This window comes from Epinephelus lanceolatus, chromosome 23 (genome assembly GCF_041903045.1).
Source record: "Epinephelus lanceolatus isolate andai-2023 chromosome 23, ASM4190304v1, whole genome shotgun sequence".
NCBI classification, from domain to species: Eukaryota; Metazoa; Chordata; class Actinopteri; order Perciformes; family Serranidae; genus Epinephelus; species Epinephelus lanceolatus.
This window is the reverse complement of record NC_135756.1, coordinates 22,937,164-22,950,977: the sequence shown is the minus strand read 5'-3', so window position 1 is coordinate 22,950,977 and position 13,814 is coordinate 22,937,164. Positions and strand designations below refer to the sequence as shown.

Sequence of the window (13,814 nt, the reverse complement as noted above, 5' to 3'; positions counted from 1 at the left end):
AAATCTGTGCTTTATTGCAAAAACAAGCACATGTGGTTGAACTCGCAATGTGGCATCCACCCAGGCTACCTGTATGATCTCAAATTATTCTCAACAATGTTGAAATGTATCACAGAACTCATGTCAACCTCAAATTGTTGATGTCATTTGTCCATCCAGAGTGGTTTGTGTTGGCGGAGATGGGATGTTCAGTGAAATCCTGCACGGGCTGGTCACCAGAACCCAAACAGACAACGGCGTGGACCACAACCAACCAAATGCTGAGTTAGTGCCATGTTCTCTACGCATAGGGATCATTCCTGCAGGTGAGCTTTGGTCATTATATCACATGAAACATATCCAGGGTTTGGAAACAGCAGTGTGTTAGGAATGGTTTTGGTGATAATGATCTCTGAATGTCAAATTAAAGGAACTTGTTTTTTTGCTAGTTTCGTTTAAAGGTTTTAATAAATAGTTTTTTTTGGTGAATACACTTACTTGCTTTAGAGTTTTCCATCTTCTCACTAAACTCTTGCCAAGAGTTTAGTGAGAAGATGGATACTGCATAAATGCTCCAGATAACAAGCATATGGAGTAGAAATGAAAAACAACATATTGATGGTTGATTCCACTCACATGTGTGTATTATAAAAGTAAAGCTACAGACAGCAGCACGTTAGCTTAGCTCATCATTAAAGCCCTTTTTACAGATATCGTGCTATACGGCCACCACAAAGTCACACAACCAAACCACAGCAGCATCAGGCAACTTCTGCGTGTGACTTTAGACAGCATGCCCGCATTGGGGAATTAAAAGAGGCATGACCAGCACGACATATAACTCAACAGCATTGGCCTCTAGCTTGATATGCATCAGCACACTTCATAAAACAAACACAATGACATAAAAATGGCAACAACAATAATTTATTGTCGGTGTCATATGGCGGCTCAACTCGTCCTCTGCTCAGAGGGTAAGGTGCTCTTTGCGATCATCTTCGGCTGTTGTTCTTCTCCTTTGAGTTAGCTGCTAACTGCTATCAGCTACTTTTTAAATCTCCTGCAGTGGGTAGCATGCACGTCATCAAAATTTCACATCTGCACTGCCCGTGATCCCATCCTGCCGGCTGTACTGCTTTTACAGACATAGATTCGGCGCTGTTACTACCTCCGTTTCCAGCTCGGAGGTGAGACAACCCATTCTGCAATCGTACCTTTTATACAGAATGGCGAGGTTGCATATATATTCCTGTCTTGAACAGGCATTGTAAAGGGGCTAAAGACTGACAAGTGGGGAAACAGCTAGCCTAAGGTAACAAAAAACACCTGACAGCACCTCAAAGGCTGTGTTCACATTATAGGTCTTAATTCTCAATTCTGATTATTTCCCTTGATCCAATCTTTCTGCCTGTACTGTTCACATTCGCGTTTGAATGCTCCATATCTGACATCAGTTTTACATCTATTTGGCCTGAAACGCTACACATGCAATTAATAAAGCCAAATACATGCGTGCTGGAACAACAACAAAAAACATTACATCGATGCACCGGTGCAAATGTTCATCTTCCAAATGATGGCCATAGCGGGAAGGTCTGACCATTCTGCAAATTATCTGTGCAGAGAGGTGGTGGGTGTGGGTGCAGCCAAGAGAGGGATCAGGAGTGGTGGGGCTGCAATGTGGAGGGTTTCGCTGAGTAACAGTTCCTCCAAAACTCTAGGATGTCAAGAGCTATATACCAATATCTCTGTCAGCGCCTCGCAACAAGGCTGTCACAGCATGTGGGCAAGCTCTCCCCATCAGGGGAGGAGTTCAGTAGACAAAGAGGCAAAAGAAATAAAATACACCTGGATGGAAGTGGAGAAAGCTGCCCAAAACAGAGTGCTGGAGAAGCATTGTGGATGACTGGTGCTCCACTAGGACAGACAAGGTAAAAGTTATCAGCCTTTTCATCTTAACTATTGGCAAGGAAGCAAATAGGCATATTTTCCAAAATGCCGAACACATTTTCAAACTTTATTAATTAGTGTCACATAAAAGTAAAACTGCATTTCAGTAAACGCAAAGTAAGGACAAAAGTAGCGTTATTTACATGAGAACTTTACCAACACAGTCCAGGTTTTTGAGCCTGGGCTTCTATGGCTGCAAACACCATAATGTGAATTGAGACAAAGGTTAAAAACTTTATATGAATTTCAGAGGTATTAAAGTAAAACTCCAGCCTTAAATTGCATGCATTTCTGGGACCGTCATGTTGTTTTTCTCAAAAGAACATTAACTTCACAGGTAAACATCAATTCTCTAGAATCAAAGAACAAAGGGTTTCTTCTCCAGCTCAACAATTTGCCTTTACATTCAGTCGTAAGTACAAAAAGAAAACTAAGACAACACTTCTCTCCATCAGCAGCCTTTTGTAGAACATAATGTAATGCTGACATGTTATGATTTGCCTAAAGGACATGACTTTTACTTTTTCTCAAATGTAAAAACTCTTGCTCGACTTCACCATCGCTGTCAATCTCCTCTCTGCCTACACATGATCCGCAGCTGAAAGCCCAGAGTTTACACCAGGTCTCTTACAGTTATCAAAACCGGGAAATGTAGGAAGTCACTCTCCATCTCAGAGGTAATTAGACGTGAAATAAATCTTGCAGTGGCAAATTGTACATGTAGCCTATATTTAAAGAGCTCCTATTGTGCTCATTTTCAGGTTCATGCCTGTATTTAAGGTTGCTTCGAGAACAATTTAATGTGCTTTAATGGACAAAAAACACTATATTTTCCTCATGCTGTCTGCTGCCTGAACACCTGTATTCACCCTCTGTCTGAGACGCTCTGTTTAGCCCCCCTCCTAAAAAAGCCTAGTCTGCTCTGACTGGTCAGCTTGTATTGGTCTTTCGTATCTCAGCATCTCTGCATCACCATTGCAACTGGCAAAGGACTGAAACAGCCAATGGCAGCACTTTCTACCATAAAAAAATCACTCAAAAAAATCCTCTAAACACAACCAGATAGGTTCCAACAGGAATATGAGCTGAAATTTGGAAGACATAACATCAGCAAACAAGTTTACATGTTTCCCTGATGTTAGCATGACATGCGTTAGCCCAATTAGCTGGGAACGACTGTAATAAAGTATAGCGGCACTTTCTACTGAGAAAAATCACCAATAAAATCTTTCAAACACAACCTTACATGTTCCAGGAGGAATTTAATCCAGGATCGGGGAGAGATTAACATCAGCAACCAAAAGATCACGTTTCCCTGACTTTAGCATGTAGCTACATGTATGTTAGCGGTGAACTTGCAGCTGAGAAATGACTGTAAAGGAAAAAAAGTGGCACTTTCTACAGTGGACAAATCAACAATAAATAATCTAAGCACAAGTAGACATGTTCCAGCAGCAGTTTAATCCAAAATCAGACAGAAATAACAACATCATCAACCAAAAGATTACATGTTCCCTAACTTTAGCATGTAGCTACTTGTATGTTAGCAGTGTATGCAACAGGGGAATGACTGTAACAAAAAATAGTGGCCCTTTCTACGGTGAACAAATCAACAATAAATAATCCAAACACAAGCAGACAATTTAATCCAAATTGGATAGAAATTAACATCAGCAACGAAAAGATGACAGGTTTCCCTCACATTAGCATGTAGCTACATGCGGTCATGGTCTGAAACCTGAGTGTTTGCTCACAGGAAATACGTCTTGCCACATTATATATGAACATCGTTCATTGCATCACTATATATAAGACATAAAATACGGAAAAACACAATAGGCCCCCCTATAGCTATGTTTCCCTGACGTTAGCATGACATGTCTTAGCCCAATTAGCAGTGTACATGCAGCCAGGGAACAACTGTAATAAAGAATAGCGGCACTTTCTACTGAGAAAAAAATCACCAATAAAATATTTCAAACACAACTGCACATGTTCCAGCAGGAATTTGATCCAGAAAGATTCCCAAAAGATTACATGTTTCCCTGGCTTTAGCATGTAGCTACATGTTAGCAGTGAACTTGCAGCAGGGGAATGACTGTAACGAAAAGTATTTGGCCCTTTCTATCGTGAAAAAATCAACAATAAATAATCTCAACACAAGCAGACATGTTTCAGCAGGAATTGAATCCAAAATTGGGTAGAAATTAACATCAGCAACGAAAAGATGACATGTTTCCCTGACATTAGCATGTAGCTACATGTGGTCATGGTCTAAAACCTTTGTGTTTGTTTACATGAAATACAAAAAAAAAAAACATTTAAAAAAAACATACATTTTTATTATTTTCTGAAACATTTGCCATGCTTTTTATGAATATTGTTCATTGCAAGACTATATGTAAGACATAAAATATGGAAAAACATAATGCAGCCCTCTAACACTAAACCTCAGACAGGCTACTTTAAAAGATGGTGTTTGTGTGTTTTGTTAAGATAAGTGTTACACGATGGATGTCAGGTTCTTTCCTGAGTTGTACAGAGGAGGTGCAAGACTTTCAAAATCTCACTTAACAGAACTGTTATTGATTTCTACATTGAGGAACGTCACTCCTGCTGATCTTGGATTGCTGAGTTCCACAAGAGGATCTCTGTGGCAACAGGGCAGGAGGTCCCAACAGGGGCCTGCTGTGGGTCAATCATTCAAAGTGCCATAAATGGAAACTTGCTGTGTGGCATTTTGAAATCACTGTAATTTTCATGAAGAGAGAAACACAGTGCATGGGGACCAATACGAGGCTATCTGGTGCACAGCTTGATGGTAATGTCATAGGGGTTTAAGAATCAGCTGGGGACATGGTTAATGATTTTTAGGCCAGTTACAACCATGATTTGGATGTGTTGACTCAATTACTTGCCTTTTCACTATCCCAGATTAATTAAAATATTAAATGTGTAGTGTGTAATAAAACTCAACAAGGTCTTACATCTCGTCACTACACTTCAGCTCAGACACATTAAGCTGTCTTTGAAAACTCAGGGCCATAGAGATAAAAGCTCTCAAGTAGATATTGTTCCAAATGTGTTTTTAAATGTCACTGGTATGCCATTTAAAGCAGGGACTTAGTGGCTGATGGTTGAATTAAAAGTGCTTTGGTTTGCTTACATCAAGAGTTAAACAAACCCTAAAATGACAAGGGCCAACATCTCCTCAGGGCTTTGAAATTCAAAGCAAGTTGTTGCCATCTCTTATGGAGCAATAAGCCTAAAGAATTTCTTGTCGCTTTTGCTGGGATTTTTTCAAAGTTTTCCACTGGTGGCGAATTTGTCCGTCCATGTTAATGCAGCCTCTATTCCATTTCTTTAACCATGTTTTTGAAAAGGTTGGTGTTACGATGTACGCATATACAAAAACCTGTCAATACCCAAGTCTTTCCTAATGTTTAAAAGTAGACGTTTTTATCCTTCGAACCAAAAATGTGGGCTTTTCTTTTGGGCATGGATCAGACTTTTGGGGAGTTGGATTGTGTACAATGTATCCATGAAAACACACAATGCGGACCATGAACACATGCTACAAACTGCAGTAGAAACCCAGCTGAAACGCGTATTCCGAATGCGCTGTATACATGTCCAAAGAATGCTATTAGGCTTATCCCATATGTCTTAATTGCAGCATGCTTCATTAGTGATAAAGCCTAATTCAGAGTATCCAAACAGAGATATGCTGTTTACATGACCTTTATCAAATTCAGAATATTGTCATATTCAGAATGACAGTGGATTATTAATAACAGCAGCAACAATAATAATCCATAAGTTGCATTACTACGATCACGAAACAGATCAAAACCAACATCGAATTGATCCCGCTAACAAGTATTGTCGTGTAGTCAAAGCCTCAAATATCTTATTCCTCTGAAAGCTCCATTTTTGTCCAAAATAACTATGTAAAAGACATAAACGTGCCACGCTGTTGCACTGGGTGACATGTTTCTTCATTACAACAAATATGGGCATTGCAGTTTATTTCACGTCAATTCCCCATACACTGTCCTGCTGCTCTAAATACTAAAGCACCAAATGTGTATTCATCCGCAGCTGAAAGTAGTCCCCAACAAATGCGCTGTATACTTCTGTTTGAGGACCATTGGTGATAAAAGCAAAGTGCCCGGCTGTTTAAGGAAGTGAAACCGAAAGTGTATACCTGTGGCCAGCTTTAAAGATTTATGTCTTCAGTAGGAATGGATTGGTTGGTGATAAGAGCCTCAGACAGGGTAGAGAGGTCATAAAGTCCCCAGGTTGCCAGGCTGGGTGACATCTCTTTCTCTCTTTCCCTTTTTATGTCATCCGGCTGCTGTCGACACGCAAATAAAGGCAAGAAATGCCCCAAAATTAGTTGAGGAAGAAAAGATCTTACAACTTAGGCACAAACTTTTGCTAAAGTAGAACGATAGCAGGCACTGAGCTTTGGCTACAAAAGCCAAGGTCTGATATGCAGCCATAAACTTTGATGCTTTATAGACTGGGCCTCTATGCTATAATAAGAGTATGTATCTTTGCCACCTGGGTGTATAATATAATAATCAATATTGCTGTCAACGTTACGGTAAGGTGTCAGTGAGGTATCAAAGTCCGCTATGCCAAGGTTCAAATGAAGAGTCATGAACTCATTTATGGTCTTGTGTACAATCTCTCATACACGCAACTGCTCTGATGCTTTTTCATATGCTCCTGTATCAATGGTTTGAGCTATTACAGTCTGAAAAGGAATTTTCAGTTAACCCTGACACATTGAGAGTGGCTTATTTTGATGAAAACAAAAATAATATGTTGTTCAAAGGTCCACTTGTCTTGTTCCAAAGTGTTCACTGCTGTCGTTACGAGATACAGTCACAAGTGCAGCTATAAATACATTCATGCACTGAGGATTCAAACGGCAAAAATATCCTTTTCGGGGCAGCACTATAAAGTATCTAGACTCCATTGTTGTCCCTGAGATAAAGACGATTTCACTGCCAAGATGATCTTACTGGCGAGACAGTGCTGGGGAAAATGTAGATAAAAAACTGGAGCTTCTCCGCCGAGGATATGACAGTTTATGCTCTCTCCTCTGAATATGCCAACAGGGTACTGCGGTTGAGTAACTTAAGGGGAATAAAACATTAAACATCTGAGGACCGAAGATCATTGAACATCTGTGTGTGCCACTTAAATCCATTCAAAGTCAGTTGGCTTTTACTGGGTAGCTTTAGAAGAGTCAAATAGCATATGTCACCTTTTTTTTTTTTTTTTTTTTTTAACGCTCAGCAAAATAGCAGGCGGTGTCAGGAGCAATTGGAAAGTGTTCGGATGTGATTATGAAGCTCGGAGGGGAAGAAGCAAAGGCCAGATAAGTGATATTCATAGAAAGTGCAGGAGCGAGTCGCGGGGAGCGAGAGAGGGAGCTCATCTTCATACTCATCTGTGTGTCCACCGCTCAATGACAGGCCTGATCTCCTCTGTCACGCTTCTGTGAGCCAGCTCAAAACATCACTAGTTAGATTTCGCTCTCCCTCTCCCTCACTCTCTCTGTCTTTTATCAGAGGCAGTAGGTCCATTTCACCACTTGAAGATGATCAAAGTAGGGCAGATAGGTCTGAAATTACGCCATGTGGTGCAGAAAGAGAGATAGAGCCTTATTACCTCTCAAGTTGAAAGATTTAATATCAAACTCAACATTTCTCTCAAGGCAGGGGGATGCCTCTTATCCCTCATTTGTTGGCTGAAGAGAGCTGATGATAGCCCGGGGCTCGGAGTTATCCTATTAGTTCACTTTATGACTGAAACGTCTCCTTACTTCCGCCTAATAAAATCATTCAACTGAATTCTTCGTACTTGGTTGAAGCTTTGAAAGACACGCAACTCTACCAAGGACCAAATCTTTTATGACTGATTCTAACTATGAATAAGGGATATGACCTGTGTGACTCTTTGCAGCCATACCTGCCGATAGATTCTCACAACATGCCTGTACAGTTTGTTCTTCTAACTGTAGTTGGCCAAACATAAAACTTAAAAGACACACTGTCCATTTTTCTCCTAAAAATATTAATGACACTATGCATTGACTGTTCTGCAGAGTCCAGGAATAAAAAGTAGCTCTCAAAAAATTCATATCCATATCAGTGTGATATTGTATCTGAAGGTATGTACAAATTTCACGAGTTCGTCAAACCACACTCTGTATCTGCCCTGTAATTAATTGGTTTATAGTCAGTAATTTCACAAAGACAAGCGATTAAAGCCATAGTCCATAACTTTTATAAAAAATTACTAAATCCACACAATAGTACACGAGACATATATTCTGTGGGGAAAAAAAATCATGCTCCTTTGCCTCCTCATGGTGTTTTGAATGGCATTAGCTAGAATTTACCGTGGCTGAAGAAAAACAACCAATCAGAGGCGAGCAGCTGCCAATCCTATTAATCACAGCTCGTGAACTATGTTTAAACTCTCTAGGTTGCACGGATCAAATATAGATCAACATTTTGTTACTGCATCAGCTATAAAGGTGCTTAATTTCGGCTAAACTGTTTTCAACATGACAGCTGGGTAACAAACGTTCTCATTTTACAGCTAAACAGTACACTAAAATATGTTTCAGAAAACATTTGAGGAGAGAAATAGGCAAAGCAGTTGCAGAATCTTGATTCATGTTTGATCAGCGCTGCTTAGTTTGACAGTTTGACTGCAGTTCACGAGCAGTGATTGACAGCTGGGTTAGAGACTCCGACTGTGATTGGCTGTTTTCGTTCAGGTGCAGTGGATTCTTGCAAATGCCATTTAAAGGACTTCGAGGAGTATGGAAGTTTTTATTGGACTTTATTATTTGTAACCCACACAAGACAATCTACAAACATGTACCATGATCCACAAATATCTCACTATCCACAAACATTTCTTTTTCAAATAAAAACTTCCAGAGGAGGAGGAACATGTTTTTTCCCCAGATTATTTGTCTCATGTACTACTGTGTGGATACAATGACAGTCTGAGCAAATATGCCAAAAAGTTATTTTTTTTTTATAAAGTTACCAACTACAGCTTTAACTCAAACACTTGATTCACTTCCTGTCTGCAGCAGTAGAGGAAGAAACTTTTAAAAACAGGCATGACAGTTGACAGTTGATCCCTGCAACAACAGCCTGGGTTAGGCCAACTGGCTCAACCAGCACTGATGTATGAAAATAAGGAAATAAGGAAGCTACACTGAGGACCAAACTGAGGACAATCCCATCAGCTACAGCTGTGCTTTATATTCAGTGCTAATTAGCAAATGTTAGCCAGCTAATAACTAAGATGGTGAACATGGTAAACATTATAGTACGACCTCACAGAACTGCGAGCATTGCTGTAGGGATTTGTTTTTGTGTGCATCCCAGTATGCCAGTAGGCATTTGCAAAAATCTCTTCCAGGAAGTAGTAAACTATGTGCACATCAGTCATGTCATTTTCAGGTTTCTCTGGTGGCATGAGTTGTTTTTCGAAAACTGACACAGTAAGGCAGGAGGTACCAAAATGAGATGTTTATGCATTTAAAATTTCTGCACTTACCAGCTTTAAATTGCGGAGCTTTGCCGTAAGAAATATTCATCTTAGGGTGAAACTAGTATACGTGCCACTGACATAAGGCAGCAAATGTAAGAAGTAATTTTTCACTTCACAGTGTCTTTAACATGTCTTTAGCAGGGTTATAATGGCTGTCCATCGACCTGTGTGTCTCTCTCCCAACAGGCTCCACTGATTGTATCTGCTTTGCCACAGTGGGAACCAACGATCCAGTTACTTCTGCTTTACACATCATTGTTGGTGAGTGAGTAATTGAAAGACACAGGTCTTACAGCACGCTGCGTGTCAGGGTGGCGTCCTGTTTCAGTTTTCTGAGATGTTATCAGTGTCACGTAGGAAGCTACAGAGCAACTGGTTTTATTTTCATGTGTAAGTGTGTGTGTGTGTGTGTGTCTGATAACAATGCAGGGAGTGGCTTTTTAAAAACTCTACTGGGTGTTTCCTGACAGGTGATTCCCAACCGATGGACGTGTGCTCAGTCCACCACAATGACATCTTCCTCAGATACTCTGTCTCGTTGCTTGGCTACGGTTTCTATGGTGATGTGTTGACTGACAGCGAGAGGAAGAGATGGCTGGGTCCTGCTAGATATGACCTGTCAGGTACGAGGGCCGTCAACTTCTAAACTTTGAATGACTCTCCAGGCTAAGCCTACCTATACTCTTTTTATTTTATTTTATTTATTTTTTTTTAACCCTTGGCTCACTGACCTCTACTGACCTCACACCAGCTTATTTTAATGTGTGCTAGCCCAGAGTTTATCCCTGAGCTCTCTGGTTCTGCTCCGGGTCCAGACTTTATAGGATTAAAGATACGGATCTAACACAGTCTCAGGCTTGTGGATTCAGTGCAAGAGGTTGTGTAGCTCAGTACTAGGATTCACTAACACCACCAAGATTTCTCTTCCCACTGCGGCTGCACATAAATACCAGCACTCATTGCACTGTAAGGTGCTTTATGCTAAAGCATCAACCTTATGATCCAAGTTATTAAACCGGAGCCAACTGCAAAGATGAGAATAATTATTAACCAAAAACCTGCAATGAACAGGCTTTTTTATGTATGGAAATGCCCCCAGAAAGCCATATAACATGTCCCTTTGAAAGTTCTTGTATCTCTAATGAAGACAAAAGTAGCAACCTATAGATCAGGGGCAGAGCGGGGTGGCCTCTGGGGCTTCGGCCCCGAATGTTTTTCAAAAGCCCTGAAACGATAATATTTCCTAAAGAAATCTAATAAAACTGAGTCAGTGTTCTTCTTTTGGCCTAATAATCAATTCAGAGTATTGTCATGGCAAACACAACCCTGGGCACTTGATATTATTACATAGGGCTGGCTGCCCGTACATATGGATTACCAGAGTGTGAGTGTTCAGCTGCCAGGCTGAAGGCAAGGGATGTGGGCCTACCTGTTGTCTTGCTGCCCTAGCACCAATCCAGCGGCGGTCACTCGGTCAGCTTGCTCTCTGCAGACACTGCTTAGCATCAGTACTGCATTGACAGTTCATATGTGGACGATAACTTGAAACAGGAACTTCATAGGGAAAAGCAGGAAACTTTACCGTCTGTCTCCGTCACAGCACTCAGAAACATCTCTCATCAACTCTGGTTCTGCACCTGATCCAAATCTTTTCTCTTAATTACTTCAGCACGTCCCCTTTCAAACTAACATTGGCTCTTCACCCAGGTAAGCCCAACCCACCCAGCCTGACAGCCATGCAAGACAGCCAATAGGGAAACAGTTTGCCGTGACAATATTAGAGACAATGTTTCCCTGGCATTATTGGGGATCCTTGATTTGCAGTTAAAGCAGCCCAGATTATTATGAGGTGAATTTAAATGTAGCAGATTTGTCAGTTTAATATGAATTTGGTGAACCCCTCCACAGTATAGCCCAGCAAAAATATGTTGTAAGATTTGTCATGGAGTTTATGCCAATTTCCTTCCCTACATATGTTATGTAATTTAAAGAGTAACTAAACTCCTTAACTATCTTTTAGCTGAAAATCTCTATTGTACAGTGTTTGTTTAATAGAGTTCAAAGATTCAGGTTCAAATATTTACATTTCACTGCAAATTGTTTGAATTCTGCATATTGTTATATGCGTGGTGACTGCCATCTACTGGTCGAGACCTGGCTATTGCAGTTGAATTTAGCTGTTGGCTGATCTGGTGGCAGGTGACGTATATGGTAGCAGCTTTCGTCATCAACCATCCCCCCACCCCTTCCACTTCTCTTGCCCATCAGCCAAAACTGTGGGGTTAACATCAAACCATTTTTGCCTCTTGTTAGTTGTTGGTGGTGAAAAGTAGTCCTCCTCAACATTTGTCATGTTATGGTTTCAGAATGATGAAGAAACTTATAGAACAATTAGATAAAAAAAAATAGGATGTAAGCTCTACAGGATGATTTTTACTAACTAACTAAACGATCATTTTTTTTTCCCCAATGATGTTCAGATTTTTAGGCATTCTGTTATTTCAAATGATACAGCTGCAGTAAATGATAAACAAAATAAAACTACTCGGGGTAGTAAGCCTCCAGTCCTCCCAGGTTTGGGCTGAGCCTCAAATTTTACAACATCTGGCCTCGCCCCTACAAGCCCCTTTACACAGAGATCGAATTTGCTATAGGGCGGCTGTGAAGTCCTTTCTTTATGCCTCCTTTAAATCTTTACACAGAACCATGCTGCATCATGCCACTTCAGTGTGTGACGTTAGACAGTATGACAGCATTGGGGAATCAAAAGAGGCATGACGGGCGTGACATGTAATACAAAACCATTGGCCTCTCGTATTACATGTAACATACACGTTGGCAGCCCTTTGTTGACATTATTAAGAGCATAACATGGCAACAACAACCATTCACCATCCCTGTTATATAGCGACTAATCTCGTCCACTGCTCGGAGGGTAAGGAGCTCCTGGACCTCGTTGTTTTCTGAATTTTCAGCTGCTGGTCCTCTTCTTTCAGTTAGCTGCTAACTGCTATCAGCTACTTTTAAAATCACCTGGCGATGGGTTGCACACATAACACATCGTCAAAATGTCACACCTGTGCCACCTATGATCCCGTCCCACTGGCTGTCCCATTTATACAGCCATCGTTTCGGCACTGTTACTACCTCCAATGCCACCTTAAAGGCAAGACAACCTTGCCCAATTTTGCGGTTGAACCTTTTATACAGAACGGCGAGGCAGCGTAACGGTGTGAAATGCCTGCCTTGAGGAGGCAGTGTAAAAGGGGCCAAAGACAAAAGAAGACCCAGGTTTCTTACGCAATGCTAGCAGCTCTGTTTGGGCACAGTGGTGCTTTGAGGTAAATGCCACTAGCACTAAAGCCCAGAGCACAGCTGAAGCCGATGGAAACATCAAGCACAATTTCATAGCAATCCATCCAGTAGTTAGCATAAAATGTCAACTCCACATTCAGGGAATCACTAAAGATGGTAGAACTCATCCTCCAGAGACCATGAATATCTGAGTGTAAGCCTGCATTAATTCTATTGTGTTTGTAGAAAAATACACCTGTGTTATCTTTACATAATCACTAAACTTTGCTCAAAGTATTTTGTTAAACCACCCAGTTAAACCAACAACAACCTCCAGAGAATAGATGAGTAAAACAGAAAAAGAAGGATGGTGGTCCAATTAGTTATGCAGATGTATCGCTCTAGGAATTTCACTCTGAATTGTCTTGTCAGGTATAATTAGAGTTAAATGAAACACAAAAAAATACAACATATTGGCATGCATTCTGTGGCTCATACTGTGTTTTTGTTCCAGGGGTAAAAACCTTTCTGAGTCACAACTTCTATGAAGGCACCATCTCTTTCCTCCCCGCCGAGAACAACATGGGGGACCCCAGGGACAAGCTGCAATGTCGATCGGGGTAAATAAAGCATCAGAGATATCCATTTCTGCAGCGTTTCAGCACTATTTCACAATGTGCTAACTTATCTGATGCACTTCAATAGTAGCTGTGCACCTGCCAGAGCTTTAATGGGAGAGTTTACGTTGTCAGGAAGCCCATCTGATTTATTGTGGACTGAGAGCCCATTCAGTCTATTCCAAAAAGCGCTTGACTAAGTGCTTTGGTTTTTGAGGCGCTGGGCGCAGACATTGTTTGTATTTGTTATGGGGACTGAAAGGAGCTGAAAACCATTAATCTGTAAAACGCCGTGTTTCCTGACAACTTATTTTACCATAAAAAGAGATGACTCTGCTACAAAAGGCTTTTCTAGCGTCAGACTTCTTTGAGCATTTTTCG

At 40.8% G+C, this 13,814-nt stretch overlaps 1 protein-coding gene across 1 annotated transcript in view; it reads left to right on the top strand.

Moving 5' to 3' along the window:
- cerk (ceramide kinase) overlaps positions 1-13,814 on the top strand; it is a 64,411-nt gene that overhangs the window by 31,500 nt on the left and 19,097 nt on the right. The window contains exons 6-9 of the mRNA XM_033614237.2: positions 160-305; positions 9,709-9,783; positions 9,993-10,145; positions 13,331-13,436. Coding sequence (XP_033470128.1) covers positions 160-305; positions 9,709-9,783; positions 9,993-10,145; positions 13,331-13,436 — 480 coding nt within the window. The remainder of the gene's footprint in view (positions 1-159; positions 306-9,708; positions 9,784-9,992; positions 10,146-13,330; positions 13,437-13,814) is intronic.